The following is a 22,389-nucleotide window of genomic DNA, read 5'->3' on the forward strand; positions in this document are numbered from 1 at the left end:
GGGGCCTCCTAAGAGGATAGTGCTTTTAGGAAAGGTAAAGGAAAAAAAGGAATCAGCCTAAACTCCAAGAGAGCTCAGGAAAGACGTCTGACCTGACCCACGCTATTGAGGCTCTCCTGGTCACCGCACCAAAAATGCTCACTGCCAAACCCGGACAAGAGCTGCAGGCACACCAAGATGCCCAGCACGCTGCCACCAGCCACACTGCTGCTGAACCCAACATTTCTGAGAGAGAGACCCAGAGCTCAATGCCTCTACCACCAAAGAGAGAGTGGCAAGTGGAAGTGATGTGAATATATAGACTTTTTTTAAACATCATTTCCTGTGTCTCACATGTACCATTGGTAGCTTAAACTTGACTTAGGACAGCCCAGGGGGTCTGTCAGTTGTTTTTTATTTGTCACTTGCCAGCAGTCTGTCATAGGCCATCCTCCTCAACACTTAATCCTTAAGTAGGGGTGTTTACATTCCTGTTTGTTAGGATTTTAAAAACTAATCAGGGCATAGAAAATCTAAAATTCATACTACTAAACAAGAGTAGGGGATTGAACACACCAGTTTTCATAGCTTCTTTTAAGCAAAGTGAAGCATCAGATTTTGTAACTTCATTAGTCTTGAACCAGCATGTGCCTGTGTCCAGTACATGCTAGCCAAGAATTAATTTAAGGTGTTGGTCAACTTAATGCTTTATACTGTAAAGTCGTTATTATTATTATTTGAGAAAATGATACAATATAGATAACTTTCTAGTTAGCCGAAACAATGAATAATTATCTTCCAGGTAAACTGCATGGATAAGTGTTTCATTACAAATAAAAATATGATCTAATATTTTCTACAGCCTAACTTGATTTTATATGGTTTGGTACTCTCCAAAACTTCAGATATTTTAGCATGATTGAAGTGACAATGGCAGCCTACTGAGGTGGATAAATCCTGCATTTAAAAAAAATCCATTTTTTATTCATTAGATCATAATAGACGTTGGGAGCTAAAGGAATGCAAGCTAATAATGGCAAATCAGAAGTGCATTCTGTCAGCAATGAAAGAGCTTTAATTATTGGTAGTGAAACATCCAAATGTAGGCTGTCTTTGGCATAAGTAATCTAATAGCAATTTTATGATGAAACAAGGCACAAAAACTCCTTTTTGTCAGGTTAAATTAAATTATATATGGTTGTATATTGCTGAAAAATGTACCTGTCATACAGTAGAATGACAAATAATCCATTTTACTTTATTCTATGAAAAATCTTTAGTTACTAAGCTTTCTGATGCTTACTGGAAATGACTTACTAGGAGGTCATTTTAATTTTGCACAGTAACTCTTATCTCACTTACTGTCATATGTGTTATTAACAAGGACCATTAAGATATTTTAGTATTTATTTGTTAATATAATTTCCTTAGGCATATGATATTAGTAACATAAATAAATGTTAAATAAGTTATTTCACTCCTCTTCTCTATACCGTTGCCCCCCTGTATAGCTTGTCATTCATTAAATATTCCTTCTTGTTTTTACTTTAACAATAAAATACCACATGATTCATTTTTTGAAGAGTTTTTTAAAGTTCTCTTTTTGGTTCTTAAATGAAAAAAACATCACCATATGGAGCATTTTGAGATTAAAGTGTTAATGAAATTGGGTTAAATGTAATGGCTTTAGGGATATAACTTGGCATTTAGTTTTGCTATTCATTTTAGAAAGACTTTATTCAGGAATATTAGGTTATAGGTGTAAGTCTTGCTTTAGGCACATCGATTTACTAAAAAGTTATTCTTCTCTGAAAGCAAAACCCACATCTATCAATTAGGTTTAGCAGTGGTGAAGCTCCCTGGTGTGAGAAGACCTTTTATGAATATCATATTTCATCTACATCATAAAATAGAAAATGGTAAATGCTGATTTACAGCAGTTTGAGTGGGTTAATACAAATTCATTATCCTACTGGAAAAAACAACTTAAAAGATATTCTCTGTTCTTAAATGATTAGTAAGTAACACAATTTTCTCTTTCAAAGGATAGTATATTAAAATCACTTATAGTGGATAACTAATGTCCAGTTTCTATTAATTCAAGGACTTCTCTGTAGTTCTGTTTTTGCTATGTGACTTCCTCATAGGTTTTATTCATTTACATTGAGGTCACTTTGATAAAATAATAACTGAGTCTTTTTAAATGGGGTTTACCTTTAAGTTTAAAAAAGGGAGATTGAAATTTCAAATCTTACATGTTTAGAAGGGAACCTATATGTGACTTATAATGTGGTAAAGAAGAAATGAAGTGTATTTTCTGGGTAATATATCTCATTTGATCTAGTCACTCCATATTAATACCTTTGTCAATTTTCCACAGACTTCTTTTCCATACAGAGATTTAACTTGGGCCTAATGACCCAATTTTTTTTTTCCTTTAGGCTATCTTATGAGTCAAATGAAAAATGTGTACATTAGGATACAGCTTCAATAATTTTCTAGCAACAGCTTTGAAAGATCTGCCTTTGGGAAAATGTAGGTCTTCCATTTTAGATGATACTCGGGCTTAAAAAAGAAAGGCACCACCTACTTTTGCATGAATGCTTTAGCAATTGGATTGAAAATTTTGGTCAGTTTCTCAAGTAAGGGGGAGTAGTATAAAATAGTTTTTTCCCCCATATCTTATGTAATTTGTTTGGTTCTAATTGTCTCTTGATTCTAGTAAGTCTTCTATTCTCTCTTAGTTTCTCTCTCCCTCTCTCTCTCCCTCTCTTTCCCTCTCTCTCTCTCATTTTGGTTGTTATTAAATTTCAGAGTCAGTTTTCACATATACAGACAGTACTTGTACTGCTTCCTTTGCCAAAAACATTATAAAGTTTAATGATATTTATGGCTTCTATTAATAATATCATTATGGCAAATCGTTTCTCTTTTTTGGTAGGATATTTCTCCATCCATTGCTTTTTGGTACTCAGTCTCCAGCTCAGAAATAATTAAATTGTAGGGGACTAGATTAAGAGCTAGAAGAGTACTGTGAAGTCAGTTATAATTGACTCTCTTTTTCAGATTAAGAAACTGAGGCCTAAAGAATTTAAATGTTTTGTCCAGCATCCCACAAATATGTTTATGATTGTATTATCCTATATTTTTAACTGTTTCAGACAAGAAATGCTGTATTTGTCTATTTTATTTTGTTGTGGTCAGTTTTGCCTTCTACCTTACTCATTTTTATTTCTCTCTTCTGATGCTACCAACCTCCCTGGGGTAGGCCCTCTGTCTCAGAGTTGGACTATTGCAATGACTTAGTTGGACTATTGCAATGACTTTTTAGTTGGTCTTGATTTCTCTCCACCATAATCCATCCTTCACTCATCTATCAAATCAGTCTTCCTAAAATACCAGTCTGATATTGAGGATCAAATATAAAACTATCAATTAGATGTTCAGAGCTCTTCATAATTTGGCCCTTTCCTACTTTCCTACATTTTTTTAATATGCCACTTCCTACTATGTACTCTGCCATCCAGTGACAGTGATCTAGCTGTTCTGCCCACAAGATATTGCAACTCTAGACTGTGTATTTTTATTTATTGTCCCCCAAGCCTGAAATCCTCATTTCTGCCTCCTGCCATCACTTCTTTCAAATCTCAGCTCAAATTCCTCTTCTAAAAGCAACCTTTCCCAGACCTTCTAAATATTAGCACGAATTTAGTCCCTCTTGTTAGCTTCAATTTAATCTGCATGTAATTTGTTTGTACATAGTTGTTTGTAACTTGTTTCCTCCTCATTAAATAAAATACTATTTGTAAAGTTTTCAACACAGTGCTTGGCATAGAGTAGATACTTTATACGTTTATATTCCCTTCTGTTCTCCTTCCCTTCAGACTATGAGCTCGTTGAGGAAAGGGACTGTTTTTGCCTTTCTTTGAATTCTCAGGGCTTAGCAGTGCTCTGACATGTAATATTATCCCATTAATAAATGCCTGTTGATTTTCTACACTAATGAAACAAGTCAAGTTATATTATTTTTAAAATCCCTCTTTATTTGGGGGATAACACCAGAAGTAGTTGACAATTTTATAGTTGCAAAGCATCTTCATTAATAACATTACACATGGCACTAAATCTTGTGTTCTCTGGGACTTTGGCACATTTGGTATGGTTTCATTGGCTTGGTTACACCCTGCAGTGATGGAGCTGGAAAAACCATCCACATTTTCTCATCTATGTGTAGTCCCTCTTTTCCTGGGAATTCTTTATAGTAGAGACCTCAGGGGAGACTTTCCTGTTGTTATTATTATTCCTTGGGGTACCTTTGTACCAATCTTTGCAGCCATGTATTGCTTGACTGCTGTAGTACTGCTTTGTATTAATTTTCCATGCATGTGAATTTTGTTTCTCCAACTAGATGGTAAAGTCCTTGAGGCTAGGGATCATATCTTTGTATTTCTCATTTTTCCTAATAAGGTAGGTGCTTGTAGATATTTATCAAATGGGTGAATGAATTCAGGATTATGCTTATTTGACTTGAAATTTTAGAATTTTAAGAACAAATGTTTCCATATTGACATTTTTCTTTTGTGGACATAGAAGATTAATTTCTTCATGTGATGCAGCTAAATGATTGAACTTCACTATAAATTTCCTTTCTAATTTAATATATATATTTGATAAATGTGATTTAAACCCACCAGAGCTCCCAAGAATTGACTTGCAGAGATTAAAAAAATGATAACAATAATAAAAACCCTTATCCACAAACTTTTTCATAATTTCTTCAGTTCTTATCTGTAATTGAATTTACATAGCAAGAAGTGTGCTAGCAGTGCTATGAATAATGTTAATTGTATTTTCCTTTTATTTTTCCTTGAAAGTTTTGCTTGCTTCAAGCCAGATTTATTTTGTGGCTTTCTTAATTCTTTGCTTGAAACTTGATACTCTGCTAATGTTCATGGCCTCCATAAACAATTTAAGTTTACTAGGTCTAGTTTATTGTTTCTATTCACTTATAGATACTTTTATGTGTATCTAGGTCCTTTTGTGTATTTTAAAAGAAGTATTAGTTTTTTCCCACCATATGACCACGTAGCATAATTTTAGCTTCAAATCCTCTTAAAATTATATAAAGCATTTCTCAAACTGACTTCAATATTACGCAGAGCAACCGGATTCAGTGAAGAAAAAAAGTATCATAACAAAAAACTAAATAATTATGGGTGAGCATACATTGGCATCTGCCATCTCTGTGTTAAGCAACATATGGGTTTAGCTGATAACAACTATCAGATTGTTCTAAATTATAATTTAGATATTATCTCCTTATTGGGCTATTTAAAGGACCCAACAGTCATTAATTCGACAATTTCCATTGCTTCCAAGCACAGTATAGGCAAAATAATCAGTGCCTATTTGTGTTGTTTTTAAACCATGAATAGTTTTGGAGTTACTGATTCCCTTAAGGATAATTGGGTAAAGTCAGAAAGTTTGAAAGGGTAACAAAGCAAGTTAGAGTTAGAGCTCTGGTAACCAAAAAAAAAAAAAAAAACCAAACATCTTCAAACCTAGTTCAAACACTAAACTCAGAAGAAGTGATATAATGAAAATATAAGTATGATGTCCTTTTTGTTGGGGGGATTCCAGCAGATCCAGATTTATGTAAATAGTTTCATTGCTTTGCTAAAATTACAGGGCATTGAAAAGCAAAACTATAGATATCAAAACAAAACTCTTAAATTTTAGAATGGAAATTGTGATCAACTGAAATAATTGCCCTCTAGAGCTGTATTTTTTTAAGTGAAAAAGAGGAAAACAAAAATAGTCATCTTCAAGTTTCTTTAGAGATGAGATATCACGTGTTATTGTTTTTGGTTTATAGGTATATTTGAATTTATATAATAATTACAAATGCTAGAGTTACATAATACTTTAAGATTTTACAAGCTCTTTACATGTATTATCCAATTTTGTCCTAATAATAACCCAATAAGTTTGGTGCTATTATTTTTCCCATTTTACCAAAGAGGACACTGAGGCTGAGAAAGATTAAGTGACTCATTTAAGGTCACACAATTAGAAAGTATATCAAAGAAAATTTGAATTTGGTTATTCCTGATTTTAGGTTCAACACTATATTTCACCAATTAGTTGGCTAAGTAGTATATATATATATATATATATATATATATATATACTTAACCTGTATACATAATCCATTACTCCATTCTTACTAAGTAAGCTGCTTGGTAATATTGTCAAATGCACCATAACCATGATTAATTATAAAATATATTTTGAAAATAAGGCTTAAATTATTTGGTAATGTTAGTACCAGTAATAATAAATATTAAAACATCATTTTAAAAGATTAACATCAAAGGTTTCACAAAAATTTAATTTAAAATGAAGCAGTACAACTTTAGAAAAAGACAAAGAAAATAAGTCAGGAAGTTGGGGATACAAAAAGAAAATATCAAAGACAATTTCTACTTTCTAGGAGCTCACAGATTAATGGGGAAGATAGCATGCAAACAACCACTTACAAACAAACTACATGCCAGATAAATTGGAAATGATCAATACAGAGAAAGCATTTGAATGAAGAGGTATTAGGTAAGACTTCCCATAGAAGGTGAAATTTTTAACTGAGACTTGAAGGAAGTCAGAAAAGCTGAATACAAAGATGAGTAAGTAGAGTTGTAATGGTAAATTTAGGTTTGTGACTGAATATAAATTTAATTGGTCGCCAGGGAAAATCCCAAATAAAATACTCAAGTCAGTTGGAAATTTTATGGTGGTTTAATTAATATAGAGGGAAGGAATTAAGAAGAAGAGAGATGGAAAAGGGTATAGGATTTCTCCGGCCTAACCTGTGCCAGGGGGAGTTCAAAGACCTCTGCCACGAGGTCTCCTCAGAAGATTAGAGGCCTCCTAAGAGGATAGTGCTTTTAGGAAAGGTAAAGGAAAAAAAGGAATCAGCCTATACTCCAAGAGAGTTCAGTGAAGATGCCTCACCTGAACTAGGCTACTAAGCTTCTTCCAGTATTGTATCAAGGATGCTCACCACCAAAACCGGACAATAGCTGCAGCCACACCAAGATGCCAAGATGCTCAGCATGCTGCTGCCAGAGCCCCCTATCCACGAAAGGAGGCCAGAGAGAGGAAGTGACCCGAAATATATAGACCGTTTTTTACATCACTTCCTGCACCTCACCAATGTACCAATGATAGCTTAAGCTTGACTTAGGACAGTCCAGGGGGTCCAGTTGTTTCTTATTTGTCACTTGCTAGCACATGTCTGTCATAGGCCATCCTTCTCAACACTTAATCCTTAAGTAGGGGTGTAGATATTCCTGTTTTGTTAAACTAAGCAGGGTGAAGTAAATCTAAAATTTACAGAGTATTCCAGACATATAGGAAAACCAGGGAAAATACTCAGAACAGGAAGATTGAGTGTCTTGTGTGAGGAACAGGAAGGAGGTTATGTCACAAGAGTGTAGGGTAAATGATGGAGGGGAATAAGGAAATTGTAAGAAATCTGTAAAGGTAAAGGAGAGCACTAGGTAATAAAGACTTTAAATGCCAAAGGATTATGTATTTGACCATGAAGGAGATAGGGAGCCAACACAGTTAATTGAGTGGGGTGGGGGTGATATGGTTAGATTTATGCTTTAAGAAAATCACTTCAAAAACTGGAGGGAAGAGAGGACTTAAGGTAGACAAACCCACCAGCAGGCTATTGCAAAATAGTCCAAGTGTGGGCTGAGGAGCACTTTCAACAGAGTGGTTTCAGTGTAAGACAAGAGAAGGAGAGGTATGGATAAATGTTTAGAAAGTAAACCAGACAGACGTTGGCAACAGATTGGAAGTGAAAGATGAGAGAGTGATGAGACCTAGGTTTTGAGCCTGGGTGACTGGGAGGTCTTTGGGTACTCTTGACAATAGTATTAAGAAATTTGGAAGGGAAAAGGGTTTTAGGTGAAAGAGATTGAGTCTAATTTTGGACACATTGAGTACAATATCTGATAAAATAAAATTTGTTTCAATTTTAAATGAAAGTAAAATTATAGTGAAAACATGATTATGTAGGGCTAACCACACTCACTTGTAGATTACTCCTCATTCTTTGTGACACATTCATTCTCATCATCCCAACTACCAAATTAGTCCAGGATATGTTCAAATATATCCTCATTAATTATTAAAATGTAATATCTTTCCCTTATTAAAATCAATTAAGTTTCTTTCCCATAAGTGTTATTGATATCATTTAAGATTAAGTAAATATTAAAGTTATTGTTTAATAATTTATTAACAATGTAATCAGCAATAACACATACATAATTATTCACTGTACTTTATCTGAGAAAGATCACAAAGTTGTTTCAAGTTATTGCTGCAAATGACTTGGGCATGAAGTCCTGTCATTCAGTTTGCTTATTATAATACTGGTTGAAATGTCTTCTCAAGAATCTTTTTATATTCTGTGCAATATAATGGTTAAAACAATTTCATCAGAAAAAACGTTTTCTGTACCTTCTTTTTCTGTTTTTCAGGTCCTCTCATGCCATCACTCTAACAGTTTCTCTAGATTCACTCACTTTATAATGTTGATTTACAATATAACATTTAAATAGTTCTCTCAAGAAATTTTTTCCTCATCTTTCTCTCTTTACCATTTCTGTCAAATTTTCTTAATTCATTCTCTTTTCTTTATCTCTCAAAAATTTCCAGCTCAGTTGCCAATTCTTCAGCTTTCTTTCTGGTAATAGAAACTGCAGGAGAGGCTTTCTGAACTGGAGTCACAGTAAGATATGTAGTACACAGACACCAAAACATTTTTGTCAAAATGCTCTTTGCAAACTCTCATCTCTGCTACCTGTTTGCAAACCATTTCTTTCCTTTCCTCATTACAGTACCATTTATATAAATCTCATGGACATTTGGTAATTTGGAAAAATCCTTTTAAGATCATTTTATAGCCCTAGAAGATGCATAAAGTCCTTAACTCAAAGGACGCTTTCATTTTTGTCTTTGTGTCTCTAACATGTTACATATTATCTTGCCCATTAATAATCAGGTAGTAAATGTTGGATTAAACTTAAATATGATATTCATGTGATCGTTTTAAAGACTGATATACATTTTCTTTTTTCTTCCCCTAACAGATAACCATGAATCTCCTGCTATTTTTTATTTTGGGCTTGCTTGTTCATTTTGTGTTCTTTGTCTCCATATTTGACATTTACTTTACTTCTCCTCTGGTGCATGGTATGACTCCTCAGTTTACTCGTCTGCCATCTCCAGCAAGGCGATTAGTGCTCTTTGTTGCTGATGGCCTTCGAGCAGACTCCCTTTATGAATTAGATGAAAATGGAACTTCTAGAGCCCCATTCATCAGGTAAGAGGCTTAACTAAAATGCATCCTTCTCATTAAGTTAGCGCAGATAAACAAACATTTAAACATCCTGCAGTCATTTTCATGTGGGCATAAGTAAAGAAGTATTAAGGACAGCTAATGGACACGTGATTTTGATATGCCATTATAGATTGATCTGATTTTCAGAGGGTGCTAATTTCTCCTGACTACTGTGCCTATGATTTCAGCAAGTTCTTCCAGGTGAATTTTGATTGCATGGCTCAAACTGCCACATTTTCCTAGTTTTTCAGGCATAGCAAGATTTAAGGGATTCACCAACCTCACTTTCAGGTTACCCCTCAGCCTACCTCTTTACTTGTTCCCATGGTTAATCTTGTAAGACTAAGCTTTTTAGCAACACAGGGTTATGTTTGAGTATTTTCTTTTTTTAGTTCATGTAATTTCAACCTGTTTCTTATTTATTAGTTGTCTCAAATTTCTACTGTAACTAAAATTTATAGTAAATTGGAGATATATTTTCTAGTATCTTTCTATATTAAATCCTATAATCCTCTATGATTAAATAACCATTAAATGTATAATTTATTAACAACTGAAATTAGTAATAAAGACATAATCATAATATTTTGTCCATTAGAAAAATCATATCCTGATGTACCTCAAACCCTCACTATAATAGCAGATGACTCCTCTTCGCCTCTGGAAAAAATTTCACCATTAAAGTCACTTAAGAAATGGAATAAGGTCTTTCTGGAATTCTCTTTATATTTTCCCTCAAGATAAAAGTTAAATTCAGTCTTTCAGGAAATGTCATTTTATTATTTTGGTTTATCTTCTTTTCAACCTTCAAAAGAAGCAGTTTTAAGCTTTTCTCAAACTATCCAAGTGTAATAATCTCTTTCAAGATTCCTCATAAAATTTTCTTTATAATGTATCTTTACAAAATAACAGTTAACTATTCTTACAGTAAAGAAATTTTTCCTCATTTTCTTTCCTTCTATTCTCCATAGTTCAGCTCATAGATCTTTATTTGTGTTTATATACATGTGTGTATATACATATACATATATATATAATATTTTTGATGCATTTTAGGAATATAATAATGCATAAAGGTAGCTGGGGCATTTCTCATACCCGTGTTCCCACTGAATCCAGGCCAGGACATGTGGCACTGATAGCTGGATTTTATGAAGATGTCAGTGCAGTTGCCAAAGGTACATCTTTTCAGAAAATTTTTTCAAAATTAAACTTTTGCAAAGGACATTTTGGGGAATGTAGGGAATTAATATGTATATGATGGGAATCCCTAAAGTTAAATATTAATTTTGGATTTTGTGCATGAATATTTCTAAAGATTTGTGATTTTATCAATGTGGAATTTCCTCCACACATTCATATTGCAACTCTATCCTGATTTGGTGCATAGGTTCATGTGTTACTCAGACCAAAAAGAAATGACCACTTAATGATCAGTTTCTCAGGAAAACTTCTCTAAACTTGGCTAAGTTGGTTCTCTAGCCCTTTATGTTATGATTTCATATTGTAGCATTTATACTCATTTCGTAAAACAAAATATAGATGTAGTTAATTTCTGAACAATTTATCGGTAAAAAAATATTATTTTATCTTTTGATCCATCCCCATAAGCAAATAAATGCACTAATTTTTGACTTTTTCTTTCTAGAAAATGAGCATCATTGTTGTTGACAATTCTAAATGGTCTCTGCTAAAAAACATTAGATTAATTATTTGTAGATTTCCAATGCTATATTGTCCTAGCACTCTCCTTCAGGTCTTCAGAAGTGATTCTGCGTAATGAAAGATAAGAGCTTTTATTTCTTTTTACTCCCTACCCTAAGGCCCCTTGCTATAATTTCTAATTGGGATTTTGTTTGTTGACTTTTATTTTTTGTAATTTCTGGTAGGGTGGAAAGAGAATCCTGTGGAATTTGATTCTCTTTTCAATGAAAGCAAATATACGTGGAGTTGGGGAAGCCCTGATATTTTACCTATGTTTGCTAAAGGTAAGGACCACTTACTAAAATGTATTTTTTATTTAATAGGCAAATAAGCAGTATAAAAATTGTTTTAATTTATTTATCTAAATTTGGACCAAGTGCTGTTTTGTCATTGTCTTTGTTTCCTGAGTACATAGAACAAGTGCTTTGCATATAGTAGGTGATTAACAATTGTTTCTTCAGTTGAACTGATTTCTGTATCATAGACAAACCTGTTTTTTTACTGTATCATAGATAACTAATAGCTCTCCAAATTAATTCTAGTGGTCTAATCATTGATACTTATAATTCTCTTGTATTTTTACTTTTCTTCTGAAGAGGTAAAAGTAATAGCATTATGTTGTTGTTTAGTCATTTTTGACTCTTTGAGACTCCATTTGGGATTTTCTTAGAAGAACTGTTGGAGTGGTTTCCTTCTCCAGTTCATTTTATAGATGAAATAATTGAGGTAAACAAGATTAAGTGACTTTCTTAGGGTTACATATCTAATAAGTGTCTGAGCCTGGATTTGAACTCATAGACTTTCACACTGTAATAAGGAGGTTTTAGGGAAGGGAAGGTTAATGGATGGGATCACACTTACCAATTTTATAAAACAGGTTTATTATCTAAAGGGATAAGGGAATGAAAGGGGAACAGGAGATTATTTACTACTGTTAACCCACCCAGATATTAATTCTTAGACTTTCTAAATAAACCATAACCTAATTAAATAAACTAATAAAAGATACAAGGGGTTAGTAATGTCCACAGGGTCAGATTCTTACAACTCCAGAGTCCTTGGTTGTGTCAAACTACAGAATCAAGATGGAAGGTCCTCACATGGTCCAGGAAGGGAGGAGGTCCATACCCATTCACAGGGTCCACCACTGTGTTGCGGAACACTCACTCAACCTTTGAAAAGATAATCCAAGTCCTTGGCAGCTCCACAGTTGGTTTCTTCAGGGAAACACTTGGAAACATAGCCTCTCTGCCACCCAGCTTGAGAGAGACAACTGTCAGTTTTCCAGCTACCTTAGAATGCTGACCCAGCCAGTTCTGTGGAATCTTGGTTTGAAGACTGTCAGTCATCCTTGCACAAGTCCCTTGCTACAACACTGAAAATTTAACAATCAGCTGTAAAGGAGCTAGAATGGACTAGCTCCATCACACCCCTAGATTCTCCTTATAGTTCTTCCTTCCTTACTCCTACACTAAATTACAAAGTTTCTTTCCTTTCCCCTACCTAATTTCCAAAAAATGCCACCTCATCACCAACTTTTGCAAATTATAATAATTTAATAACATTATTCCTTTCTGCCCCTCCTCACTGTTCCATTTGGATCCTTGGGTTTAGATTTTAATTTATTGTTTATTTATTTAAGTACCCAGAGTCTTTTTCTTTTCACTAGTGGGTCATCTCTCACATATTATCAACTAAATTCTTAACAATTTTTTTAACTCTTATTTACATGTGTAAATATAGTGAACTTTAATAAACATTTTTACATGCAAAATAAATTAAAGATTGTTTCCCTAGTACCCATAACTTAAATTCTTAACGTTTCAAATAACACATGGACTTTTAAAAGACTCTGCAAGGTACATGCATGAAGATAATGCATAGATCATATGGCATATGAAAATAGTAGAGCATGCATTTTATGCTATTTGCTAATATAATCAGATCTTGATTTCTGATATATAATTTATCAGTCTTACAACATATATCACTATAAACCCCCTCTGGTTACATGACCTAATTATTAAAGGATATCAAAAGCAAATTAGAAGAAAAGGGAAGAATATAACTATAATTATGGATAGGGAGAGAGTTTTTGATCAAAGGAAGACTAGAGTTGTTTGAGAAAAATAAAACAGACAGTTTTGATGCATTAAATTAAAAAGATTTTGCCTAAACAAAACAGTACAGTTAGAATTACAAGGGAAGTAGTTTATTAGGAAAACATATTTGCAGCACATTTCTTTAATAAAAGTCTAATGCCTAAGTGGCATAATGAAGTTTTAGAAATATCACACGCTGTTCCCCAGTAGAAAAGTAATCAAAAGATATGAGGAGTAAGTTCTCATAGAAGAAAGGCAAACTTTTATCAAGCATATGAAAAGGTATTCTGAATCACCAATATTAAGAGAAACACACAGTATAATAACTATGTGGGCTGATCTTATTTCCCCTATTTCTCACCCATTGCCTGTTTAGGTATTTACACAAGAATCCTTTTCAAATATATAAAGATATAGTTTAGTATCTATATTGTAATAAATTATTCTAAAATTAATAGATACTGATAATAACGAGTAGGAAATTTGATTTTCTCCTTTTTAATTCCCTTTTGTTCCATTGAGGGGAAGATAATGAAATTTCTTTAGAGTTAGAAAATTATAAAACTTTTCTGCTAGAAGAAAAGACTTTTAAAAGTACTTGCTAAAAGCAGTTTTATCATAATTCAGAATTTTATATTTTATTTTATCATAATTAGCATTTTAGTGGCACTGAAAAATTTGGACATTCATTTCCCTGAAAGCAGAAAGTTTGTGGCAGTTCATATAGGCAGTACTTTTTAAGTATTAACTGTGGAACATTGGCTTGTTCACCAAGAAGCCCTACAGGCTTTTGAACTGCATTATGCAACTAGTGTAACCAACAAATCAGCAAAATTGTGTGGCCATAATGTGACAGGAACATTTTCCCCTTTAGAAACCAGTTTGCAGAAATAATGGAGCCAACCTACTTTAAAGGCCTGAAGCATTAAGAATTCAAACCAATGGCTACAGAATTTTATTACCTTTCTCCTTACATTACCAATTCAGAACTCTCCAGATGCACTTGTTTTTATCTCATCATATGTTAGTATGCAATTATTTATTCAGAGAAAGAATCTTCTCTTATGTACATGCTATATTATAGTTCACCAAGAGCCAGCATTATGAATTTGAATTTTTTCCCCCAAAAAGCTTTTTTATAATTCAGATTTATGGAGACCAAATAATAGTTATATGTGGGAAATTTCTTCAAAAGTCTTTTCCTAATTTTAATATATGGAGACTGACAGCATATTGGTTAAACTTGTGGTAATCATTAACAACCTATTTACCACAACAGCTATAGATGGATCTTCTTTTTCAAAACTAATGAAAACCTGTCATTTTACTACCCAGTTAATGTCTTCCTCCAGCCTTTTTCAAAAACAAATGCCTTTTTTTCACACAAGACATCTCTAAATATATTCTTTTCCTCCTTACTAAGCCTTAAAGAAAAACCATAAAAAAAACAGTTAAGTGAATCACTAACAAAAAAACCCCAAATTTGACAACATACACTTCATCGTATATCCCCATTTTTTTGTAAAGAGGAGAGGATGTGTTTTGTCCTTTGTTTTCTGGTACAAAATTTTTTCATTGCAATGAAAATGTGTATAGCCGCCTTGTAATGTTTTAACTCATTATTTTATTAACTCATTATTTTAATCATTGTATATATTTTCTCAAATATTCTGTATCTCATAAAAAGATATCATATTTTTCTGAAGTTCACATTTATTTTAAATTAATATATATTATTTTATAATAATATCTTATATTAATAATTATGTTTTAATTCACTCGGTAGTTTTCTGCTGGATAGGAACTCATTTTGTATCTTTTTTTTGTATTTATGTTGACCTGATAAATGCTGGTATAAATATTTTATTATATTTGGGGCATTTCTTTCTCACTAACTTTTTGGGTTTTACATGATCAGTGGTGACATTACTTAGTCAAGGTTAAAAACAGTTTAGTGACTATTCTTACACAGTTCTATATTTTTCCAGGAAAATTATACTAATCTATAACTTCTAAGAGAATATTAGTATACTTGTTTCTCTCTCAACCTCTCCAAAAGATGATGTTTGTGTCCTTTATCACTTTTGCCTGTTTGGTAGGTATGCAGTGAAACTTCCAAGTAGTTTTTATTTCCATTTATTTTATTACTAGTGATTTGGAGCATTTTTATAAGCTTATTTATTCACATCTCTTTTCCTTTTTAAATGTTTGGAAATGTTTTTTTAAAAGTCATAAGATCTGTATTAATTCCTTATATATTTTGGTTATATAGGGTATGTTTAACACCAAGTTTTTCCCCCCTAAAATGTACAGTTTTTTGTTTGTTCCTAGCTTCATGATTTCATTTTTGCAAAAGTGTTTTAATTATATGTTTAATAAAAACTTAATTTTTTATCTAGCAGTCCTCTCTTTTAATCAATCTTTAAAGAATTCTCCCTTGAACCATAAAATTCAAAACTATTTCTTTCCATAATCCTAGTTTTTTTAAATGATGTAACCTTTTATATTTGGGTTGCTTATTCTTTTAGAATATGTCTTTTAAAAAAAGGTAACTGGGGGCAGCTGGGTAGTCAGTGGATTGTGAACCAGGCCTAGAGATGGGAGATCCTAGGTTCAAATCTGGCTTCAGACACTTCCCAGCTGTGTGACCCTGGGCAAGTCACTTGACCCCCATTGCCTAGCCCTTACCACTCTTCTGCCTTAGAACCAATACACAGTATTGACTCCAAGATGGGAGGTAAGTGTTTAAAAAAAAGTATAACTATAGAACTTTTCTTTTAATATTTACAGTAAGGAAAATTATTAGACTGATTAAAACTAGCACAATAATTAAATACAAATTTATATTTTCATCCCTTAATTGTTTTTGGAACCATCCAGTGTTTTCTTTATTACTTACTTGTACTTATAGAAATCAGATGACCTAGAGTCAGATGATTAGCCAGAGATGAACTAATCTAACTCTTTAATGTTATCTAACCCTTTCTTTTTTACAAATGATGAGTAGATTGTCTGAACATAACTTAGTTACTGGTGAAGGTGAAACTAGAACTATTAATTTATAGTCTAGGGTGATTCTATACTAGCAGTGTCAAACTCAAATACAAATGGATCTCTGCTGTTATGATAGGGATTTTGTGAGGAAAGAACAAAAGGGAACATAAAAAAAAATTCAGATTTATTGGTTGGGAAGGGAGAGGAAGGAACAGGGGTAAGGAGAAAGTCTATAAGTTATCTTACAATCTAATGTCTATAAACTATCTAAAACTATCTTATCAAACTAAGTAGTAATTTTCCCCAATAACGAATTCTCACACAAGGAGTCCAGTCAAATGGGCCAGGATCTTCAGTTGATTAGTGTCCAGACAGGTCCAGAGATGAAGTCTGTCTTAAGTCTTCTTTGCTGAAGCTGCCAGCAGCCAGATTCAAAAGATTTCTTTCTCTTTAGCTGGTCTCAGGAGAAACCAGAAACCTGTTTTTTCCAAGCCTCCAACTCAGGTCCTTCAGGAGAGAAGTCTGTCCTTTGGGGCATTGAATCTTATCCCAGATCTTCAGCCTTAGGCTCCCATGTGACTCTTAGTCACATATTCCTGTCAGTCACTCACTCTGACTTATGTACCACTTTGTTGCAAAGCATTCATTCTTTATCACACTGCTGACCACATTAATTTAAAAGTCCCCAAATTTACATTTTCTGTCTTGTACTATTTTTTTATTTATTTTGTTGAACACATACATTTTATTCTGATTGACCAAAACCTCTGCATACCCTTAGTTTGACTCTCTTTTCTCCTTTGTTAATAGTAAAATTAAATATAGAATTATAAAATGTCACAGAATCCATATCTAATAAAACCAGACTATTTAAACTTAACTTTTGCCTTTAGCTGTGTTAAGAACCAAATACAAAATGCACACAGTACATTTTAGATGTAAAAATTCTAAGGACCAGAGATTATCTTCAGATTGATGCTAATTTTATATCAATGAAGCTTCATGAATAGTAACAGGATGCATAAATTGTATTTTGTTATGTTTTGGGAATTTTTAAAAATTGCAAAAATGTTTCCTTCAGGTGCAAGTGGAAACCATGTTTATATCCACTGTTATACAGCAGAAAAAGAGGACTTTGGTGCCCGAGATGCAGCAAGGCTTGACACCTGGGTTTTTGACCAAGTTAAGGTGAATATAATTTTCCGTTATTCACTTTTACATAGAGTTACCCAGTAGGGAACATTTTCAGACTGTCTGGTCTGTATCGAAGCATGAATGCCATGTTTATTTAACTTCAGTTTACCTTAAATGGATATTAGAATGCATTTGAACTTCACATATTAGAAATATTACTTTAAAATACTTAATTCTGGAAAAATGCAAATTGATTTCTTTCTATCCAATTGCTTCTCTTGAATCAGTCTTCCATTTTTTGTTATTGAGTCATTTTCAGTCATGTCCAACTCTTTGTGATCTCACTTGGGATTTTCTTGGCAAAGATACTAGCATGGTTAACTATTTCCTTTTCCAGCTCATTTTATAGCTGAGGAATTAATGCAAACAAGGTTAAGTGACTTGCTCAGGGTCAGACAGCTAATAAGTAAAGTCCAAAATTTATATTCTTTGTGCCATGCTCTTATTTAAAAAAAATTTAATGTTTTCTTCTTGTCTTTAAGATAAAATACAGAATCCCAAGCCTAGACTTCAAAGTCTTCTACAATCTATCTCCATTTACTTTTCTAGTTTCAATTTATATTTTTCTCTTCATCAAGGCTCCATCCTTGTCAAATTCGTCAGTTATCTATTTAGTTCTTAAACATAACATTCTCTTTGCAAAATAGTAAATGCCATATATCTGAAATATGTTTCTTCCTTACCTCTGCATTTTTGAATCCCTAATTTACTTTAAAAACATGGATCAAGTATTATTTCCTACATCTTAATCTTCCCCTCTTTCTCTCTCACCCCCCTCTTTATTAGTAATTCAGCTTTTAAAATTACTTTGTATATATATTTACTTATTTATCTATGTATCTATAAAACATATATGTACATATATATATATATATATAAAACACATACATGCACACACATATATGAATAAAACATATGCCATTTCAGAATCTTCAAAGTTAAGAAATATCTGTTAGAAACCGTAGAGAATGTTGCCTTAAAATTGTGCCTCACTGAACAGTGTAATATAGAGGTTATTAAGTTGGACTAGAACTTAGGAAACCTGAGGTGATACCTAGCTGTCTCTTCATTCAGTCTACTTTAAATTCCTTATGTTCAGTTCTCTGTAAAACATGCATAATAATGTACAACCTCTCAGCTTTATATGAATTTTGGGAAGATCAAAATATATTTTGAAAATGTTGTTACAATTACAAGTTATTCATGAGTCCCATATCAAACTGTAAAATCTTAAAATTTCTGCCTACCATTTTATATACAAAAGATTGGATAAGCCAAAATAAATAGTTATGGTTAGATCCTATGATTTTTACACAATGAAATTTACAGTTTTAAATTACTAAGTAGTGCCAATATTTGTCATAGTGCGTAGGAAGAATAGAAAAGGAAGAAGCTCTTGCCATGTGTGTGTTATAAATGTAGATTTGGTGCTTTCCTTATCCATTCTATCAGTACCTCTCATCTTTTTCAAAACAGTTCAATATCCCCATTCCCCAGGAAGATCAGTGACAAGTTATGGTTCATATGGTTCACATCAAGTATTTACTCTTCCAAGTCATCTATGCTCAAACTTTGTAATCATTTTTCATACTCCTCTCCCCCATCCCATTCACTGTTTATATACAATCAGTTGCCAACTCATGATGATTGTGAGGTGTTTACTTAAACTTGATTTTTCCTTAGTGGTAATTGACTTATTCACATTTAGTTTATATTTTCTTGTCAATTCCATATATTTGCATCCATCCTTTCTTTCCTATGCCTATCGCACTTCATGTCTTCATTTCCTCCTGTCTGAATTGTGATAAAAACTTATATGCTTCTAGTTTATCTCCTCTTTTCATTAATATTATACTTAATTTCTAAAGGAATCTTGCAGTGCTTAACACAAGTAAGTGTTTTATAAAAATGCTTCTTAACTTAACTTGTCTTGAATTTCAGGTGCAGAGATCTAAAACCATCACAAAACTACTCAAAAATTTTCAACAACTCAGTTGTATTCCAACCACCTTACTCTTCATGATATGAACAAGAACCATAGAGTAAGAGTCAGGTAGAAGTCACCTCAGAGTCCCCCTAGTACAAGTTATACCTGAAAAGCAATCTTTTCTACAATATACCCTCCAAGTTGTTGTCCAAACTTTGTTTCAATACCATTTTCCAATTTTATGTCCCTTCATATTTTTGCTCTGAGAAAACTGACACACCATTTTTTGAATGTGCCCTCTGCTTTTTAAATACTCATGCTATTCTTCCTCCTTGAATACTCTCACTCCAACTGATGTAATAAACATTTGTTATTCATTTAATTATTCAACAAATATGTAAGCACCTGTTATGTGCTTTAAACTGGGAACACAAAGACAAAAATCAAAGGCACAACTTTTACATGATTTACATTCTGTTGAGGGAATAAGCATCCTGTTAAGCCTTTCCTGAAGTTAAACAGAATTTCTGCAAGATGTGCAAATTTTCTTAACAGTCCCTTTCTATCTCTGTGTTAGTTTTAGGTTAAATGATGTTTATTTTTTTAGTGCATGTGTTGAGAGTTTGATCCTTTATGGACAAATTAGGTTTCATCTGTTTCCTGATCTGTGATGGCAAACCTTTTAGAACCTGAGTGCCCAAACTGCAACTCTCACATGGCATGTGAGTTCCTGCCTCACTGCAGAAGGAGGGGGCAGGAAATGCTTCTATTGGCTCCTGGGCAGAGGGGTGGGGCATATGAGAAATGTCCTCAGGCAGGATGGAGAGGAGAAGGGGAGCAGCCCCCTCCAGCATATGTGCTATAGGTTTGCCAACACAGCCCTATACTGTACTCAGGGTGTTATAAGCCTTACATGAGACAGTGAATAGAAGTACTTTGTAAAGCCCTTGCAAACCTTAAAAGTACTATATAAATGTCAGTTAAACAGCAGCCTATAGTTACTGGTAATTCCAGTCTGGTTATTACTTCATTCCTAATTAAATATGGTAAATGTTTAACAACCAGGTTCTTTGTGGGGTGGAAAGTTTATAAAATATTTTTAGGTTTAATCTGTATCATTGATACTTTCTTAAATGTAAGACAGTCAACAAAACAATGCCATCCCCTCATTTGAAGTGATTATTGATTTCTGAGGCAGTAAAATGTTTGCACTGAAAATGTGCCCCTCAGTGACTGTCATACCCTTGACTGCACTCCAGACCTTTTAAATAAGTACTCTTTAACCTTTAAAGAATTGACCAAGAAGATAGTATAGTGAGTACTGTACTGAAAACACAGCTCCATTGTTTATACCTATGATGAAGAAGGGAAAAGAAAGTATGTGACCGGATGATAAGGCAGATTTCTACATTATCACTGAATAAAAAAACAAAAACAAAAAACTTCTGGCCCCTGCCAATAGGAGATCATGATTGCTTTTTAAATGCATCTTTCAACTACTACGATCTGATGTTAAGATATTAAAACAGAGGAATTTAATTAGTCCTATATTTTTAAGTAATGGAAAAAGCTATCTATTGAATCAAAGGAATCGTTTTATGATTACTGCTACTAATACTGGCCAGTATTTATCTAGTCTAATGCATAATGGTTGGTCAAATCCTTTTCATACATTCTTAATTGATCCCATATGACAATAAGGTTATAAGATATATAACTTGGATTTTCTAATATCCATTTTAAAGATGGGGAAACTGAGTCTAAAAGAGACAAAATGATCTGTAATAGACAACCAAGAAGTGTCAAAACCAAGATTTTTGTTTCTGTTTTAAAATTTTCCAAAGGTCAAGAATCCTTTTATAGTGTCTTGAGTGAATTCTATGATATTTTATATGTAAAAGAGGGTTATAGTATTGTTATTTTTGCTGTGTTTTTGAGTAACTTTACTTTCTGAATTTTATTCTAAATGGTATGTATGCTTTTTTATTGTCTTCATTGGCAGCATTAGATTGTTTAGCAAAAGGTCTTAAATATTACATTAATTTTGTTGAAAGAAATTGCTATAAATTTAACATTTTGTGGTATTTGAAATGGATCATAGAATTAAATGTATATTGGTTTATTTATTATTGCATCAGAAGAAAAACATGATTTAATGGTTTGAGAGCCAACTTCAAAGTCATAAAGACCTGGGTTCAAATCCTACCTCTGACACCCTCTGGCTGTGTACCCCCAAGCAAGTTACTTAACTTCCCAGTGTTCTAATCACCTCTTAAGACCCTTAATTTGCAGAAAAGGTATCAACCTTGTTTCCTCACCTAGAAATTCATTATACAATTGAAATGACAAGTCTAGACTTTATCCAAATTACTTCATAACTATATTTAACTCATTTTGCTTGAGTTAATATTGTTAAATTATTAGACATGGGGACAGTTGGGTGGCTCAGTAGATTGAGAGCCAGGCCTAGAGATGGGAGATCTTGGGTTCAAATATGGCCACAGACACCTTCTAGCTGTTTGATCCTGGGCAAGTCATTTAACCCCATTTCCTAGCCCTTACCACTGGAACTGATCACAATATTGATTCTAAGACATAAGGTAAATTTTTAAAAAAATTATTAGACATACTTGTAAATTCTGAATAATTTATCCTAGTTAGGACTGCTGAAAGCAAATTTTATTCAACCCTCCATCATTCTAAAATTGATTTAATTTATATTGAACTCTCCTTCATTAAATGTACACTTAACTCTAAATGAGATTAGATCATTTGATTATGATTAACTGTTTTTCTTGGAGATTTTCTTCTATTCACTAACTGACTTAGAATTTTAATGTACTTTTTACAATATTTAATCTAAGTTTTTCATTCTTAAACTGTCCCTATTGACTAATGAGAATCATTGACCTTGATATATGATCATTTTCATGTCTGCAAACCAAACTGTCACTAATCATTTTATTATCTCACTTTCATATCTGGTTTCTTTCTTGGTTTTCTTACTATTTTGCTACTTTTAATGTTTTCCTTTTACTAATTCCCAGAGTCTCCTTTATTTCCAAAAGGTTATC

The 22,389-nt window shown here is 32.9% G+C and overlaps 1 protein-coding gene across 8 annotated transcripts in view; it reads left to right on the forward strand.

Moving 5' to 3' along the window:
- PIGN (phosphatidylinositol glycan anchor biosynthesis class N) overlaps window positions 1-22,389 on the forward strand; it is a 246,948-nt gene that overhangs the window by 29,271 nt on the left and 195,288 nt on the right. For 7 of the 8 annotated variants that reach the window (XM_056824243.1, XM_056824245.1, XM_056824244.1 and 4 more), the window contains 4 exons: window positions 9,144-9,376; window positions 10,451-10,572; window positions 11,284-11,382; window positions 17,276-17,382. In XM_056824243.1, the coding sequence (XP_056680221.1) occupies window positions 9,150-9,376; window positions 10,451-10,572; window positions 11,284-11,382; window positions 17,276-17,382 (555 nt within the window). In that variant the 5' untranslated portion in view covers window positions 9,144-9,149. Of the gene's footprint in view, window positions 1-9,143; window positions 9,377-10,448; window positions 10,573-11,042; window positions 11,383-17,275; window positions 17,383-22,389 lie in introns of those variants that run through there. The other variant, XM_016431440.2, reaches the window with a different exon arrangement.

Source organism: Monodelphis domestica, chromosome 3 (genome assembly GCF_027887165.1).
Source record: "Monodelphis domestica isolate mMonDom1 chromosome 3, mMonDom1.pri, whole genome shotgun sequence".
In the NCBI taxonomy this organism is placed as follows: domain Eukaryota; kingdom Metazoa; phylum Chordata; class Mammalia; order Didelphimorphia; family Didelphidae; genus Monodelphis; species Monodelphis domestica.